At 40.5% G+C, this 18,036-nt stretch overlaps 1 protein-coding gene across 2 annotated transcripts; it reads right to left on the bottom strand.

The window, feature by feature from the left end:
- Positions 1-939: 939 nt before the first annotated feature.
- LOC148414590 (ADP-ribosylation factor 1-like) lies at positions 940-8,632 on the bottom strand. Of its 2 annotated transcripts, none has more exons than XM_088429170.1 (6): positions 8,504-8,632; positions 3,947-4,185; positions 3,305-3,495; positions 3,122-3,232; positions 2,032-2,156; positions 940-1,919 (listed from the first exon to the last, which is right to left on the bottom strand). In XM_088429170.1, the coding sequence occupies exons 3-6, from the start codon at positions 3,447-3,449 to the stop codon at positions 1,761-1,763; spliced, it is 540 nt and encodes a 179-aa protein (XP_088285296.1). In that variant the 5' UTR covers positions 3,450-3,495; positions 3,947-4,185; positions 8,504-8,632; the 3' UTR covers positions 940-1,760. The 2 variants fall into 2 exon arrangements, with proteins under 2 accessions (XP_088285296.1, XP_088285295.1); XM_088429169.1 differs by having other exon boundaries at positions 4,058-4,185; positions 8,504-8,625.
- Positions 8,633-18,036: the final 9,404 nt, after the last annotated feature.

The raw sequence follows: 18,036 nt of genomic DNA on the forward strand, positions 1-18,036 counted from the left end.
GCACAGCCTTGAAACCCTAACAACTGGCATGGAAATTACTGGAGCGGCTCCCAAACAATCTTCACTGTGTCCTGTGGCCCCAAAGGGTGAGTCGTTTTACTTCATCATGCTTTTTTTCCACCCATCTGTGGTCAAGGAGCACTTGCCTTAATGGTACCAAGCAAATCACATACAGCAAAGCAAGGATTTGGGGGACAAAAATGATTATCATCCATATCATCACGTTCTGTGCAGATGCCAACCTAAATAGCATGTAGCTAAAAACCATATCATCTAAAATTCGTTTTTGGTCACAGGTATCCCATTTGCCAATCTTATGAGCTCCACCGGTTTGTACCCTTATATTTGAACTAAATGCTACATCCTTTTCAACATAGGTCAGACCATATGTGTGCCTTTTTTGTTCAAGCAATAGTTATGCTTAGAGTACTTGTAGTTTGGGGTTTGATTGTGAGTCTTGTAGGGTACATTACAAAAAGTTGATAAATATACCCCAACAGTACCCTTTTTTGTGGAAGTGTAGCGTGCCACACACAAACCAAGCTGATGGAGCAGCAGGGGGGAGCCGCCCACACAAAGCCTCCCTAGGAATAGTCCTGCACTTGCCCTCCCACCTCCATTTTATAGGCTTGGCTGCATGAGCCATAGCAGCCTAATCAACCTGCAGGAATGCCCTTCTAGACCCCCCAACTATAGTGTGCATGCAGCAGGTCACCCAACACACACACCCTTTTCTCTTTTGCAATCTGAAAATGAGCCTGTTTTCTATTTACCGCTATTTCTTTTGGGAAAAAAATAAGTCACTAGTTCTGTGCAGCTCACACAGGTCAGCGTTAGTTTAAGTGGTCATCTTGAGTCCGCCGCATAGCACAAAGCATACAAATTTGTCAATGTGTACCCCACTTGAGAAAAATGTTTTAGAATCGAGCGGCCATTCAGTAGGGATTCTTTACATTCACTTTTATTGCATAGTCAAGTACAAAGCAAAATCCAGTTCAGATACATTGAAGCCATTCACTTTAATTACAGTGCTTATTTACTCACAACACCATAGATTAATTCAAACATTTCAATAGTTATAAATCACAAAAAAATTCACCCACACCCAGATATTCCGCAGTGCAGTAACATTGAAGGGAAACAAATAAGGCAACACTTCTCCTTACAGATGAAGGCATATTATAGGTTTCTCTTTACACCAAATGCGACTACGTGCAAAGCAGAAAACAAGACATATTCTTTATTGCTTTTCAAGAGCCTTGCCTCCTTTTTCAAAAGGCACGTACTGTCACAAAGTATACAGTATAAGGCGTATCAAGCGTGTGATGAGTTGTCATGGATCCTTTTGAAGCTAGTGTATGCTCTTTAAGGCAAAAACGGACAACCTGAGACTGACCAACTAGAAAAGAAAAATGCCTTTCCAAAAGGATATGTTGCATCAAACATAGTCCAGTGTTTTCCAAATGGGAACTTGGGCTCGAGAGCCTAGCAAATTTTAAAGTGCGTCTTTTTTTGTTTGTTTGTTTGTTTGTTTGCCAATTGGTCTTTTGCTTGGAAAAGTTGATAGCGCGCTTCCCTCATGTATTGCCCAACTAAACAATCACACTTAGAAAGTCAAGTAAAGCTGCCCCATTACCAAAGTCTAGTACACTCACATAAAATACAAAAAGTGTCAGCTCGAGCCAAACCGGGTCATCGTCCGCCCGTGCTAACAAGAGCCCAGTAAAGGCAGAATGTAACAGGAAAGTGTGAGGTGAGCGTTAGTTGTGCTTGAGCGCGTTGGCCAGCCAATCGAGTCCCTCGTAGAGGCCCTCGGCGTTAGTGGCGCAGGTAGCCTGGATGTACCACTGTCTGTCGCGCAGGGAATGAAGACCCAGCTTGTCTGTGACCTCTGCTGCCGACATGGCGTTGGGCAGGTCCTGTCAACAACAGTCAAAACACTCATTTTGACTAAAAGGACAAGAACGCTTTGGGAAAAGTCAGTGCACCTGCGAGGGCCTTTGTACTTTGAGATTTCGCCGGGCAACTAACCTGTTTGTTAGCAAAGACTAATAGCAGTGCGCCACGGAGTTCGTCTTCCGCCAACATCCTCATGAGCTCCTCGCGGGCTTCGTTGCATCGTTCTCGGTCATTGCTGTCTACCACAAAGATGAGACCTGCCAGACAGACAGACGAGCGGGCGCGTTTGAGCTGTTTAATTACAACCAATTGGGAAGATACTTTCCACGAGTAAAATAACAACTAAGCAGGAAGTTGAGTCAAATTTCAAAGGTCGTGTTTGTAAAGGAAGAGAAACATTACTTTTCTGTAAACAAAATAGGGAAAAAAAAAAACAAGATATGCTGGAAAAAAATCTTTTGACACATATAATTGCATTTTTTCTCACGCTTAACTAGCCACCAGGGAGAACTCTACCGATAGACAAAAGGAGACAGAGAAAGATGCTAAGTATTTACGTTGAGTGGCGCAATCATGCATCACATTTAGGGTTCAACCTGAAAGTACGTGATGTGTGCAAAAAACAGATATTCAGAAATGTCACAATAAAACTTCTTTGTCATGAGCTTCTTCATATCGAAACCACTGATTTTAGAAGAAAATTCCACTTAGCTTTAACATGTCAACATTTGTTCCTCTTCTTATTTTTTCGAAGCGTTTAAAAAAAACATGGCAGACTAAGTTGTAAAAAAATGGTAGTAAGTGGTCAAGTTACCTGAATAAAAGAGTAAATGGATGACAATTCCAATTTTGAGGGGTCTAGCGAGTCAATCAAAACTGATTTCCGCTTCAATCTATAGATGTGCAAGGAGTCATCATTCTACTTAGACAGAATAAAAAGGGGGATTTTTTATTTTTACTGTTTTAATTTGTAAGGAATTTGCTTGTCTATCAGTCTCGCACGGTCGCTTGCTCGCGTTCGAAAGCCGAAAACCTCCCAGACAGCCGACTTCCGTTTGCAATTATGCATCCCATGACAAAAATTAAGTGAGAGCACTGAACGTGGCCTATTTGTATTATAGTGAAGTAATTTGCCCAACTCTGGTAAGCGCACATTTGTCTTTTTTCTTAGTGGGGTTGTAAAAATCGGAGACAATGTGCAGTGTAGCGCCTTAACACTTGCCTTGCGTGTTCTGAAAGTAATGACGCCACAGCGGTCGAATCTTGTCCTGACCACCGACGTCCCACACCGTAAAGCTGATGTTCTTGTACTCCACCGTCTCCACATTAAAACCTGCCGGGCAGAAGGTACACTCAGGTCAAAGTTCAGTCTGCAGGCGCAGATGAAGGTACCGATGTCAATTACCTATTGTCGGAATGGTGGTGACGACCTCTCCGAGCTTGAGTTTGTACAAAATGGTGGTTTTGCCAGCTGCGTCCAGACCCACCATGAGGATCCTCATTTCCTTTTTGCCAAAAAATTTGAACAGGTTTGCCAATGCATTACCCATTGCTGCTACGGTTTCTGCTGGGAATGGGAAGATGCTTGTGTCTTATCTGCAGAAACAAAACACCCACTGTCAAAACAGGGACTAACCGGCGCAGTTTGCGTCACGTGCTAAGTGACGTCACATAAATGGGACGCGCTTGTAAAAGACCAGTTCGGAGAACTTTTAAAATACATTTAAATCAAATTATTCTTCTTCTTCTTGAAAAAAAACACCCTTCGGCGTATAAAGAAAAATACATGAATGAATATTTAAAGACCAAAGTTTCAAACTAAAAGTAAACAAACCACTTACTTCCATGCTAATGCGCAAAGCTATTGACAAATACATAACCAAGCCGTCACGTAAAAACAAAAAAAAACACTAATCAACTCTATTATTACAGTGGCAGACTTTCGGGAAGATGTTTGAATAAAATCAATAGCTGAAAAGAGCCGCTGTTGTTTTGGCTAAGTCAGCCAACCGGTTAGGTTAGCACTTAGCCGCCAACTGTCGGTTACCTCTTCGCCACTTTGCCCCCTGTCATCAACGCCGCTCACTCGACTCGCTTCAGACAAAATGCGACTCGTAGAGAAAACGACGTTGAAGTGTTTTCTCGTCACGGAACTTACAAGGGGAGCTTCGTTAGAAGTGTCTTCTAGGCGTTTCCTTCCTCGGGGAAATGGCGACCATTTGACACGTCACAACTTCCGCCGCAGCATCTCTTCCGCGTTCCGTTCTGTCTGCGGGATTTCGCCCCCTGTGGTCAAAAGGGGAACTTCGTTAGCCAGAAATACTGTTACCTTTCAAATGACTAAAAATAATAATCTGTCGCTAAGTAAAAAGACCGTTTCTGTGTTTAAAGTGATTGCATGAGAATGAAGGGCCATAGCTTTGTGGACACGTTCTTATAATTTCTAAACAAAAACTTATTATCAATCTGAAATGTTAAAGTAAAAACTCGTGATTTTGACTGGTTCAAGATGGGAAATAGATGTTTTCGAAATAGAGTGCATATTTTCAGCCTTAAAGTTGGGTATTAGTCATTAATTTTATCATTTCGTTAAAGATGCTTATATTGTCGAAGATACATTTTTACAGCATTCTAATTTTAGAAGAATCAAACTATTTTATACGTTCACGTTAATGTGACAATAACGTTTTATATTTTCAAGATAAAACGATCTAATGTATTTAAGCAGAATATTAAATATTTCAACGTTTTATTTTGTACAAGAATATACCACTTTTTTCAGGTTGATACGAGTCTTCAATACTTGAATAGTTACCGATACTGATGACACCACTAGTACTTCTGATGCACATAATTTCCTAACTAAAACAATACTAGATAATTTCAAAGACCTACTTATTCCAAAATAACATCCTTAGAATTTCATGAAATTAATGGAAACTTGCTATTCTTGTAATTTGGGTTTTCTTGTTCAGAATCGTAAAACTGTTCCAAGAGAGCTACCCATAATAGTATCGGGTGCCATGGTGAGTGTCCATATATATATATATATATATATATATATATATATATATATATATATATATATATATATATATATATATATATATATATATATATATATATATATATATATTTTTTTTTTTACGTCTAATATTTCTAATATAAAATGATTTAAAGTTATAGAGTTTCAAATGTTTCAAATATTTGAATGAAAGAGTTCGATTTTTGAAAATATATACATTTTTTCAAACTGACACTTAAATCTCATTTTTATTTATAAATCTCATTTTCTCACCCTAAGATTAACATTGAATGTCAAACCGGAAACACAATAAAATAACAACAACAATAATAAATAACATGATACTTCAGAGTCAAATCAATCACTTTTATTATGTTTAGCTGTAAATCAGTGAAAGTTTTATTTAAACGTCAATAAATGCACTTCCTTTTTCTTTTGTAGCTGAGCAGGTCATTGGGGGGGAAGCTGATTGAGAGGCCAGTTGAATTTTAACCAGGGTCAACTATGCCAGCTATCCCCAGCAGGGGGGGCAGCAGGAGGCCAGTGGAGTTTATAGCTGGTGACGGACCACACAGGGAAGGGTCATAACACTGTCTTACCCCCCCCAAAACCATAATTTGTGTTTGGCCCTGCCAAGCCAGCCCGAGATCTCTTTCAGCATATTTGCACGCATTGTTGTCATTCATGTGGGCTCTTACCCAGAGATAAAAATAATATACGACTCCACAAAATGACGCTAAATCAGTGTTTGGAGTCAATTTCTTCAATATTTATTAAGTGTACAAAGGATTATTGAAGCAATGTACACGTGTACAGATTTTAATCGTAACTTTGACCTCACATGTGAGAAGAAAAAATACATAGCAATGCACAGGGCGCCGCGGAGGGAGCATCCGAATCTTTCTTTTGTCCACGCAGTAAATGTCACGTATGTTGCCAATGTTTACTATTTTTATGAGATACAAACGGTCTTGAATCAGATCAATGTGTAAGGCATCCCAAAATTCCACTTAGCTTTTCATTGACAAAATACTGAAGAGAAACAAAGTCACCAGAAATTGGACATAGCCTAAAAAATAAGTGCTCGAAATCACAGCTCTTTTTTTTTTTTTTTTTAGCAGGTGGTGCTAATTGGCGTTTGTGTCCTGTCGCTTAACCCTTGTGCACACACTTTGCAAACTATTCACTTTGCATTTTTTCCCCTAATTTTGTAAATGCTTCTAAAGGCGTGATAATTAAAGTTATTTATGAATATTTATTTTTCCTTCAACCACTCAAATTGTTCAGTGGCACAGTTATATCCAACCATATGTAAATTGAATTTATTCACACCAAAAAAAAAAAAAAAAGAATAATGGTATGGTTTGTCTTTGGTCTCTACCGCCTACCACTTCTCTACTGCCACCTACTGTCTTGAGTTGAAACACAAGTCAACAAAGAATTTTCTTTTTGCTGACATAGTTTGACTGCCGCTCAACGGAATGTTGCAAAAATCGCAGGAAAATCAATATAATAAATCCTATTGAAATGCATTTCAAATATTGTAATTATAATGGTTTTATATGGTCCAAAATTTGGACAATGATTTTTTTTGTACACAGAATCTCGCACATCCAGCTACAATCACATGATCACAGAATCATTGTATTAAGAAATTGTACATGTTTTAATCATCTGCTGGAAATTTCAGCTGTGATGTTTTTTTTCCCCATTGATTCTTTTATGATATCATAAATTTTCATAACTTGTAACATAACGCCACAAGGGTTTAAGTTGATTCGCATGACGCAAAACATTAGTTTTGTATGTCACGTAAAAAAAGACCGAGGTGACGGCTAGGAGCCATGCTAGCCGTGATGTTAGCTTAGCGCTGTTGTTCTTTTGTTTGACAGACATGCCAGTGACCTCGCTTGTAAACAACTTGAAATTGGCTTCTATAAAACACAACACGGCGGTTTCCAAAACCACGCTTGACTTTTTCTCACTCTATGCCTCATCCTTTAATTTCACACTGAAGACACCCAGTCAAAGAATTTTTAACCCAGAAAAAAAAAGCAAACAAACAAACAAATGGGCGGGCTTTTCTTTTTGGTTCAGGTCGTGGTCATCCAATAAGGAGCCACCAAGCAAATCTCTGTCTAGTAAATGACTGTTTTTGGAAAAAGTTGCATGTTTCTTTTTGTCTTTCTTGACCACTTACAAAGTGGCATTTGCATTAGAATGCTTCCTCCCTCATTATGCTAACTTCAAACACTCAAACCTGTGCCCGTCATTGATCTGATGCGCTTTATTTTACACGCCATTGTCACCAAAGTGACACGCACTTCCAACGACTTTCTCCCATGCGAGCAGCACACTACCTCTTCAGAGGTGTCAAATTTAGCATACAGCTAATTTGCATAGATTTACTATTTAGGACTAGATTTTACTGTAGCCGTTACAGGCCAATAAATATAGCGTCATCATAGAACAAGAGAATATAAACATCAGTTGTGCCGTTAGAAAATTTCCTGGCCATTAGTGTTGTTAATCGATGTATACAAAGTTGATATGCTAACAAACCCGGATTTGTTTGTTTAATTATTTAATTGGGGAGTGATTTTTTTTTTCCATTTCATATATTAGCGTCACATCGGAAAAGCATAATCTTACATGAAAAGTTGTATATATTTTCAAGATTACTTAAATTGTTATGATTTTAAGTTAAGGATACACAAACAAAATAAGCCATATTTTCACGCCTTTACCTTAAAAACCCTACTTTAAATAATTCTTGTTACTATGTTTGTTTTTTCTGGATTAGAAATTAATTGACTCATAATTATTTCAAAATTGTGACATTTGCTCTCGAAGGGTAGCGTTTTCATCTGTAATTCTTTTGCCTTATTATAGTAAAAAATATATATTGAACAAAAACGTCGTCCATGCAATAACGAATGAAGGTTGGGAGATTAATTTTTGTATCATATACATGTGTATATAATTTGTATTTATTCATTTATTCATTGTAATTGTGTCAAGTCCCATTCATAAATATGTCAATTTTTAATGTATTACAACCATTTTTTAATTTTTTTTTTTATTTTGTGGATCCGCAAGCATTACTACGTGAACCATATTTTGAGAACCATTGATGTTGAAGACGATGATTATGACAAAAAAAAAAACAGATTGCAATTAGTTATTTGGAATATTGTGATTTAACTTCTCAGTTAATGATAGCAGATATCCAAATTCTCAGTGTATTTTAAGGGTAAGCAAAGTATGGCCTGTGGGCCAAATGTGACCTCCTTTGAAAAATGTGTCAATTTCATATACATTTATATTTCATTTTATATACAGTTGATTTTATTTTAATTAAATGTACATTTTTGTTACTTTAAAATTATTATTTTACTTTACATTGATATTTTTAATTTTTATTTTTAACCTCATGAAGACATGGCCTGGCCCATCTGTCCCTTTTAAAAATCAAACGTTGACCTAGTTGGAGGTAAAAATGGCACATATTTTGCAACAACGGAATTGTGCGTTTGTCGATCGTCATAGCATGTGGAAATAAATACTTGAATAACTTACATCACGGTCATTTTTTTTCGCACCATTCCGCCGTCCGTAGTCATGAAGCTGCTTGAGGTCTGCTTAAATCCATAATTTCCTAATCCTGCATTGCATGTTCTCTTCTCCTTTTCGCCGTCATATCTCGGCACATACTGACAGTTGTGATGTTCGGACACAGGACTATAAATGGGACAGTGGTGGGGGGTGAACATACCCCCCAACTCCCACTCTATCCAGTCTAAAAAAAAAAAAAAGGCAAATTCTGATGGCTTGACAAATCTCCGGAACACACAGGCACAATGTCATGGTCTCCTTAAATCCCCTTCGAAAGTTTTCCCCAAGCGCACCTTGTCCCAGATGGTAGAGCCCCCCCCCCGCTCCATTTATACCCGCACATCATATCAGTCATATCAGTATGAATCTCTGACTAAAGGGGGAGGGGGTTCCGGAGGGTCAAAGAAGCTTCCTAGGGTGAAGAGCTCAGTAGGGGCCTTGCTCCCCGCTAAGCGAGGATAAAAACACTCAGCAAGGGGCAAGGGAATTCACTGTCATCTATACGCGCTATCAAGCACGTTGAAAAATGTAGCCATGATTTGGACACATTATTTTGGGTGTAATTGTAATAATCATCATCATAGGTGCACTTTATGTGGCTTTCTTTGGTAAAAGATAGAAAGGAATTTTCTGGCTGCAGTAAAAGCGTTCCGATTTGGTCCGAGACGTAACGCAACTCGGAGGGACAAGCATGGGATGCCTCCCTCTGCGTCTCGTGTTCAGGATGACGCGCTCGGCTCCAAAGGAGGCAGGAAACAAACCCGACATTCTTACGGCCGCCGTGAGAGGATCCGAGCTGGCCCCTGGCCGGCGCCGGCCGGCGCCAGCGGGCACCCTACCCCACGCCGCTCACAGTAGGGGGCGCCACAGAGGAAGACAGGCCGAGGGCAAAGGATCAATGTGCGGCGCTGTCGTCCGCCAATCACCTTTGTCTGCTGATTGAAAAGCTTGCTAATGGGATTTACATACAATTTTACACCCTGCCTCGGCTACATGCGGACAAGTTTGATTCCGTGGGTGTCATACGTGCAAAAGCGTCACTTCCGTTCAACCCCAAAGCGCCAATTGGTCAGATACGAGATTCTGGAGGGTTTTTTTTGAACAGATGAGACAAAACTGGAGCTTTTTGCTCTTTGAGCGAGAACACCTTACCGTTCATAAAAAAAAAAAAAATGAAGGAGGCTCAGTTTTCTTCTGGGGCTGCTTTGCTTCTTCTGGCAATGGGTGTCTGGAATCTGTGCAGGGTACAATGAAAACTGTAGACTATCAAGACATCTGAAAGCAAAAAGTTCTCCCTTGTGTCTGGAAGCTCAATCTTTCTGGCATTTTGAATTTCCCCATATCAAATTTATGTCTCTAAATATAATCTCAAGGGTATCAAAGCATTCTGAAAAAATAACACACTGCTTTTCTCCTGAAACTGTTATCTTGACTGGTTTGGGGCTGATTTGCTTCTTCTAGAAATAGGTGTCTGAATTTTTGCAGGGTGCAATAAAACCTGAAGACCGTCAAGACCTTCTGAAGCAAAATGTGTTGCCGTGATCGTGCTGGCTCGATTCTGGAGCTGCTTTGCTTCACCTGGCACAGGGTGTCTCTAATCTGCACAAAATCTCATGAAATCTGAAGACCATCAACCACTTTGTCTTGACTGTTTTGGGGTTGCTTTGTTTCTTCTGGCAATGGGTGTTGTGACTGTGTAGAGTACGCTGAAACCTGAAAACTATCAGAACGTTCTGAAGCAAAATATTCTGCCTTGCGTCAGAAGGTTTGGTATTCATTGATCAGTTCTAGGGCTGCTTTGCTGCATCTGGTATAGGACATCTTGAATCTGCCCAGAGATTCATGAAATCTCAAAACTATTAAGGCATGCTGGAGAAAAATACACTGTATTGTTTCTCGACTTTCTTATGGTGCTGCTTTGCTCCTTCTGGCAACGTTTGTCTTGAATCAGTGTAACGTGCCGTGAAACCTGAAGTTCAAGACGTTATGTGTCTTGCGTCAGAAAGTTTGGACTTCTTAGCCCTGTTCTGGGGCTGCTTTGCTGCATCTGGCAGAGGATATGTTGAATCTGCACAGAGTCCCATGAAATCTCAAGACTAATGTGATAGCCGGTTTAAAAAAGCTTGAAAGATGGAGGTTTGGTCTGGTCTGTTGTGCAATTGCTTGGCTGCATTTGCCACAGTAGTCTGAATCATTGCAGGTTTCAATGAAATCTTAGGATGTATCAGTGCATTCGGGCAGAGATTTTCTGCCTAGCGTGGAAAAGCTTGGTCTTGGTTCTGTTTCGCCGCTGCTCTATCTCTGGCACTGTGCGTCCTGAATCCGAGGACATCTAAAAACTATCAAGGAATCTGGAGGATCTTCTCTGTGATTCTTTCATACGTGAAGCACTTTGAGACACTGTTGTGTTGGAAACATGGAGGCTACTCACGGATATTCTTCGACTGTCACAAATCTGCGCAGGGTGCAATAGAATCGGAATGGAAGCGGCATATTTTGCTTCCTGATCCTAAATTTGGAAACTCCTCTAAGAATTGCTTCTGTTTGTAATTCATGAGTTTGTACATAAAGCCTATGTATCAGTCCTCCTCGTCCTAAGGACTAGACTGTTCTTTCAAAGTCATCCCTGCGTATACTGGACATTGCGTTTCAAGTCCTATTCCACACGTCACCCTTCAATCCATCCAAGTAAAACTGGCCGAAGAACACGAGGGCCATTGGAGTCAATTGGTGACATGTTAGGACATCCGTGACAGATGGTTGAGACAAGCCCTTGCGGAACGCTCTCCTTCCCAAAAGACACAGGGGCCTCTGATGTCAGGAAGGTCCGATTGTTGCCTTGCAGGATGTGGGCCTTATTGGCAAGGCGTTAAGGGTAAACATGAGCAGCGTGCCAGGAAAGTGGATTTGGTAGTGGAGGCTGACTCGGTTGTATGGACCCGCATGCTCTTTTTGCTTTGTGACCCTTTCTGGAAGGTTGTTTCAAAGAGCAAAGAGACTTTGGGAGATGAAACAAAATGGAGACTGATGTTTTTTTTTTTTTTTTTTTAATGATGTTACTTAGTTTGAAGTGGATTCTCAGTTGCCGTGCATGCAGATTTTCCTTCTAATCTCTACAAAGCAGGAGACATTCAATCTCAAAGATGAAATTTACGTGTTTTGGACATTCAACCCCAGGTACTTTACTTATGTATTTATTCATATGGAAAATACCTGCCACTGAATGAGTTAACACCAGTCTGAAATATCAAAAACTGGCAGGTTAGCGGCTCTCGAGGCTCTAGCAAGAATATGGTCGAGGGTGACAAGTTATAAAATTCAGTATGCTCATAAATACAGCGGTCCCCCGGTTTACGAGATTAATCCGTTCTGCGGTTGGGATCGTAATGTGAATTTGCTCCCGGGCAATCCAAACTATGTTAAATAGCTAATGCGTGTAAAACCCCAGGTTAAAACATCAAAAATGAATATACATATTAAACATTGGTAACAAAATAGTATCATAAGTGCTACGTATATATAATATACATGTATACAATTAAATAACATCAGAAATAATACATATATTTATTATTTTTTAGGATTTATTTACCTTTGAGTGATGTGACGAGCTTGTTACGGCCATATTCCCTCGTGAAGGCTAGCTTAGCCTTTTTCATATTTCTTGATCATCTCCAGGTTCGTTTCCATACAAATCATCTTCTTACTTCTCTCTTTATCATCATCACTAGCAATCTTGGTACCCATGGCTAACCCATTCAAGTTTGAACTAAGCAGTAAAATGCACAATAAATATTGTTATTTTAAGCACTCAAGATGAGATCCAGTCTTTAGCATGCGGCTATTTTGACCGTGACGCCGACCAATAGCAGACCAGCATTGTAGTGACGTGTATGAGCGAGTGGAAAGACACGGCGTAAAGAGGGTACAAAAAACATCGCAGTCCACGTCGTAAGGTGAAAAAAACGAAAGGCAGGGACGTCGTAAACCCGGGGTCCACTGTATTGTACTTTAAAACAATACTTAACCATATCTACAAGTTCATAGGTACCTGTGGTGATATCATTGTACAATTTTGTGAGTCGTGGTTTTGATGTTGTCTGAGTTTGTGCACGCGTGCGTGTGGTTGGAAGACGCACCTGTCTGCCTTGAGGCAGCGCTGTCAACTGCAGTCTCTCTTTTGTTGCTGGCGTTGGTGCACTCAGGCATTAGTGGCTTTGTGGCCTTACCTTATTGGGGGCCTCTGACCGGCTCCCTGACGCGCCTGACAAGGTCGGAGGGGTCAAAGCGCTCGCGTTGACATCGCGACGGACACGTAAGGGCACGGGCAAATTAGCGTACTCGCTACCTGAGCTAATTGACGCTCGGGGCCCCAGGCACGTGGGACAATGTGCATTTAACACACCTGCGTTATGCACTAGTCCTTTGCATTATGCAGTCAGCACGCACATCTTGGAAAGGCACTCTGCCTGCCTTTTTAAAGACAACGTGTTCATTTTGGATGCGCAACATAATATAAGTTTTAAAGACAACGTGTTCATTTTGGATGCGCGACAAAATATAAGTAGGCAGAAATGTGAATGCAAAAATGTTTTTAACTAGTGAATAACTTGCATTTACTTAGTTTTTTGTTGTGATTTTTAATTTAAGATTGTTTTTAAGAAATTGTAAAAATAATGTATTTTATTTTGGAGTTTTTTGTTTTCAATAAGTAGTTATTTTTTTCTTTTTATTTAGCTCATTTTTATTTCTTTTTCATAATAAGTTAAAGATGAATACCTAATAGAATTCAATCATTTCATTTGTATTTTTTTTACTGGATTAGCTGAGTGACTTTTTTAGAATTGTATTAAAGTAATTACAAAATCAGGGGTGGCTGTGTGGCACAGTGAATAGCACATCCTCCTCATAGTTAAAGGGACCCGAGTTCAAAGCAAGCCTGCGAGCCTTGTGAGGATAAGATGCTTTAGAAAATGAATGAATGGATGGATAATTAGGGATTATGAATAACTATTATATTATATATTATTATATTATTTATGGATAATTATATGGAAAATCAATACAACTGTGTATTTTATCAACCTTTATTTCTCAGTATCATCCCAAAATATGAACCAAATCTAAACGACTTACAGTTTTCCTTTCAATCACTAAATTCTCCTAATACGGTAGAAAAACCTATGACTAAACTCAGTAGACTCACATCACAATGCCTAGCGCGCATGCAACAGCGTTTAAGATGTACATTGCTTTAATTTGTGTTAGTGTTTCTCAGTCCAAGACATTGAAAACACTTCCTCTCTTAATAGCATCTGCTGCATACCAATTCTCCAATGTACGATTGCTGCCTTTTTAGACTCCGTTTACACCGCCATACTCCCGAGTGTACGTCCGTTTAAACGATTCTCGGTCATTTGGAAGACTTGACTAGGTGAAGTGACAAACTTATCAACGATGACAGGTGGCACTGGTGCTACATCGACAAATTCAAATGCGACCAGATGAACTGACGTTTAATCTGCCGTTTTTAAAACATTTTTAGCCGCCCTTGGCAAAACCTCGGTCCTTCACCGACTGCCCCATCCGTAAATAGATTTGTATTCATGCCAGTCATTTGAAATAAAACAGTGGCAATGTCATGAATGTGCTAATTACAAGGACACTTAATGAGAAAATCAAAACAAAGGCCGCCACATAAATCTGAAATATTCAGTGCAAACACGACTGTTTCTGTGCAGGATTCGGATCCTAGTAATTAGTGTCAACTGCTCTGCGGATATATCCGAGAATATACGCGCAGTTACTTTTTTGTTCTAATCCTTTAATGGAAGGCCTCCGCCGTTGGCAAGCGTCGGGAACATTTGTCGTGGACATGGGGTGTCGAACGGGGAGGAAAAGGCCAAGAATGTTGGGTGTCTCTTTCAAAGTGCCGTAATGAGACGTTTTCGCCGCTCGGGCGGCTTTGTATTGTCACTCGGACCGCGTCCGCATGCGAGTGAGTGACACGCCGGGCGCCGTTTGCCGGCCAAAGATGCGATCGGTGGAAAAATCGGCGGAAAAAAATTGCGGAGCCCCCCCCCCCTTGACCAAGAGCTTCCAATTAGGGGTTAATGGTATCTATATTAACCCCCGGCCCCCCCTCGGTTCCCTCCCGGCTTGACTTTATTGAGGCGGAGGCGAGGGGGGATGCGGCGGCCTCAATAAAAACAACACTAAAAAGCAATTACAGTGCTGCGAAGAATGGGACTTGTCAGTAATTTGGCGTGTAAAAAGCGAGGAGATTGCAGGTCTGGGGCCGATTGGAATTCTGAGCCCGCAGTGTAGTGTGGGAAAAGCAGTGGGAAGGCAAGCGCCGCTCTTTGTCGGCTAATTACTGGAACTAGCCCAGGCCAGCGCCAGGCCCGGCTAATGATAACCCCGCTTCCCCTCGCCCTCCTCTCCTTGTCACCGATAGGGCCCGTCTCGCCCGCTCGGGTCACGTGAGCAAAAGGGGCCGACGGAGACAAAAAAAAACAAAAACGAAAAAAGCGGCCTTGCTTTCGGAATTAACGTGCTTTCCCAGGTGCGGCCATTCTTTGACAGCTCTTCTTTTTCCGCGGCCCAGTCCCAATACCTACACTTCCATTTGGAGGGCGTACCGATTCTTGTGAGTGCTCTGTGATCCCGCCCCCTTTGCGCCCTTGTTCACGCATCGGTGGGCAACTGTGGATTTCACCAAAACAGCTGGAAAATGACCACATTCTGTGAAATTTCTTTGAGATGATTGACGATTTTATTTGTATTTTTCAAGGTTTTCTTTTCTTCCCGTTTTTCTATTTTCTATGTATTTCTTCTTTGTTTTTCTTCCTTCTTATTCCTGTTCTTTTCCATTTCCTCATTTTTTATCATCTTTTTCATTTTTTTCCCTCTTCTACCGCTTCTTCCCACGCACACCTTTTCGTATTGCTCTTCTCCCTTTTCTTTTTCCTCTTCTCCTTTTTCTTATTTCTCTTACTCTTTCGTTTTTCAGTTTTCCACTTCTTCTTTCTCTTTTTTTTCTGTTTTTCCTTGTATTTTCCTTTTTCTTCTTTTCATTCTTTTTTCTTCTCTTCTTTCTCTTTTTTGACCTCCTTCTTCCTCATCTTATCTTATTTATTCCTTTGTCTTTGTTATTCTTTTCCCGCTTTCTTCCTCTTCTTTTCTTTTGTTTTTCAATTTTCTCCTTTTTTCTTTTTACTTTTTTCCTCTTTTTTTCCAATCTTTCTTCTTCCTCTTTTCCCCCTTTTCCTTGTATTTTCCTTTTTCTTTTTTTCATCTTCCTTCCTCTTCTTTTCCGCCTTTATCATCTATTCAAATTCCTCATCTCCTGTTTTCCTTTTTTCCCATTTTCTTCACGTTAATCTTGTTTCTTTTTCTTCCCCTTCTATCTTTTTTTTCAATTTTCTATTGTGTCTTCTCTTCTTTCTCTTCTTCCTCCTGTTTTCCTCTTTTTTCATTGTCTTTTTCCTCTTCCTTATTCAATTTCTTCCCCTTTTTTTTAACTCCATAAATCTGCCTAGCAGTTCTAGCAAGTTCTTTTGTTGCACTGCCACAGACGGAAGAAAGGTGGCGGTAATTCACAGATTGTCCGCTCGATCAAAAACGCGGTTTTGCAAGCCAATCAAAGCTGCAGTTTGAATATGTCCCACCTGCTGATGATTCGTATGACCATTCAAACTATGAAAAGATGTGACATAGTCTGAAAAATACTCTTCAAATAAGATGATATACGGCACCCTCTGATGGGCCACTTCCTGGCTTTTGGCCCAAATACGTGTGGCCAGGCCTGAAGGAGACCAAGGGGAAGAACAAACAAAAAAAAAAAATGAAATAAGCGAAACTGCCCCTGGCAATGCAGGTGAGCTCATCCGACCTGTTGATTTGCCCGGGACACACACCGAGGTGAAAAGGTGACTAATGAGTGATCGTGTCTGCTCCTAGCCTTCATCCGGGCCCGCTAAAGTTGCGTCAGGGCCGCCGAAAACGCTCAAGTGCATGGGAATACCTGCAAGTATGGCGGGCGGGCCCTTGTTAGGTGGCCCATGTCTTCTTGCAAGGAGAAGAAGTGGCGAGAGCGGGAACTTCAAAAGGCGCCTTCGCACGTGTCGCGTCTCTTCACCTTGTCATGGCGCCTCACAGCTTGCCTTCGTCCGCATCCAAAAGAAAAATATGCCTCATCGCTCACATGTCAAAACATGAAAAATGCGATTTTCTTCTTTGGATCAATCACAACTTTTTTTTTTTTGCTTATTGGGAGAGCAGACCTGTGGCTTGTGTGCCAGTCCATAGTCCTCAAAAGGAAAAGCTCCATAGAAACTGAATAATGAGGTGGACATCTTGAACTTATGAAAATGAAGTTTGCTGGGATATATGAAGTCCCTTTGAAACTTTTTTCTAATTATTAAAGGCACGTAAATTAGACTTGTTTTAGGACTTAATTTTGTATTGTTAATTTTCTGATGTTTTTTTTAACCCTCATGGAGTATTTTATCCCATCATATGGTCTTCACATCAAATGCATTCCGAAGGAAACGCATTGAAAGAACACACCAGGGAGCTGAAATTTCACCCAGACGGTGACAACATTTCATCTCTTAACACACTACCGAGAATGTGCCATTCCTTGTGCAATATTTTATCCAATCCTTTGAGCTTTACATCAAAGGCATTTCACATCAAGGCATTGGAACAAGACAATAGGGAGCTGAAATTTCACCCGGATGGTGACAATAGGTTCAAGTTTAACGTGGCACGACCACCTCGTTTTCACACTAGCAGAAGTAGCTAATTTGCAATTATGCTGGAAGAAAATGTCCCCAAAATGATCAAAATACCGCACAAGGTTTAAGGGATTTTTTTGGGAAATAATTTCAAAGAATATTTTGGAATAACGAAAGTAGTAAAATTTAGAGCGCAGACATTTTTTTCCCAAGCTATACATTTTCCATAGTCTTCTATATTTTGAGTTATCTTAAGTCATTTTCGAGTCATAAAAATAATGACTGTTGCGTAACAGAATGGTGTTATTTTATGGGGGCGGCACATTGTCTCCATTTTGTGTGGCATTTTTCCTTGTTGAGTCCATTGTTTGGCCGCATGTGACTCGGGTCGTCGTCACCTTGAAATGTTTGCTGTTGTCGTGCTGAATGTCGCGGTGAAACTCCCCCACGTTGCCCCTCATAAAATTAAAAAAAAAAAAAAAAAAAAAGGGCTCGGTGATTGCAATGAGATCCTTTGTGTTGCTTTTATATGGTTATTGGTCGCTCCCGCTCTCAGTTTGGCCGTGTCAAAGTTCTCACAGTCGGGAGGACACGATTCGTCCTCTGGCAACTATCTGCTAACAATGTCCGTCTCACGTGGGTGACAAAGGAGCGGCCGGTCCCCCCCCCCGACCTTTTTGCGTCAACTTTCACTTGCCGTCAATGTGTCATTGTCAAAATACTGGAATCTTATTTGTCCCCAAAATTCGTCTGCTG

This window comes from Hippichthys cyanospilos, chromosome 12 (genome assembly GCF_059441005.1).
Source record: "Hippichthys cyanospilos isolate Australia breed blue-spotted pipefish chromosome 12, RoL_Hcya_1.0, whole genome shotgun sequence".
Classification (NCBI taxonomy): Eukaryota; Metazoa; Chordata; class Actinopteri; order Syngnathiformes; family Syngnathidae; genus Hippichthys; species Hippichthys cyanospilos.

Excerpts from the sequence above, each read along its gene's own strand:
- LOC148414590 (XM_088429170.1), bottom strand. The coding sequence starts at position 3,449 with ATGGGTAATGCATTGGCAAACCTGTTCAAATTTTTTGGCAAAAAGGAA. Across the intron at positions 3,233-3,304 it reads CACCACCATTCCGACAATAG|GTTTTAATGTGGAGACGGTG; the intron begins GTAATTGACATC and ends TCTGCCCGGCAG. Across the intron at positions 2,157-3,121 it reads TTACTTTCAGAACACGCAAG|GTCTCATCTTTGTGGTAGAC; the intron begins GCAAGTGTTAAG and ends TCTGTCTGGCAG.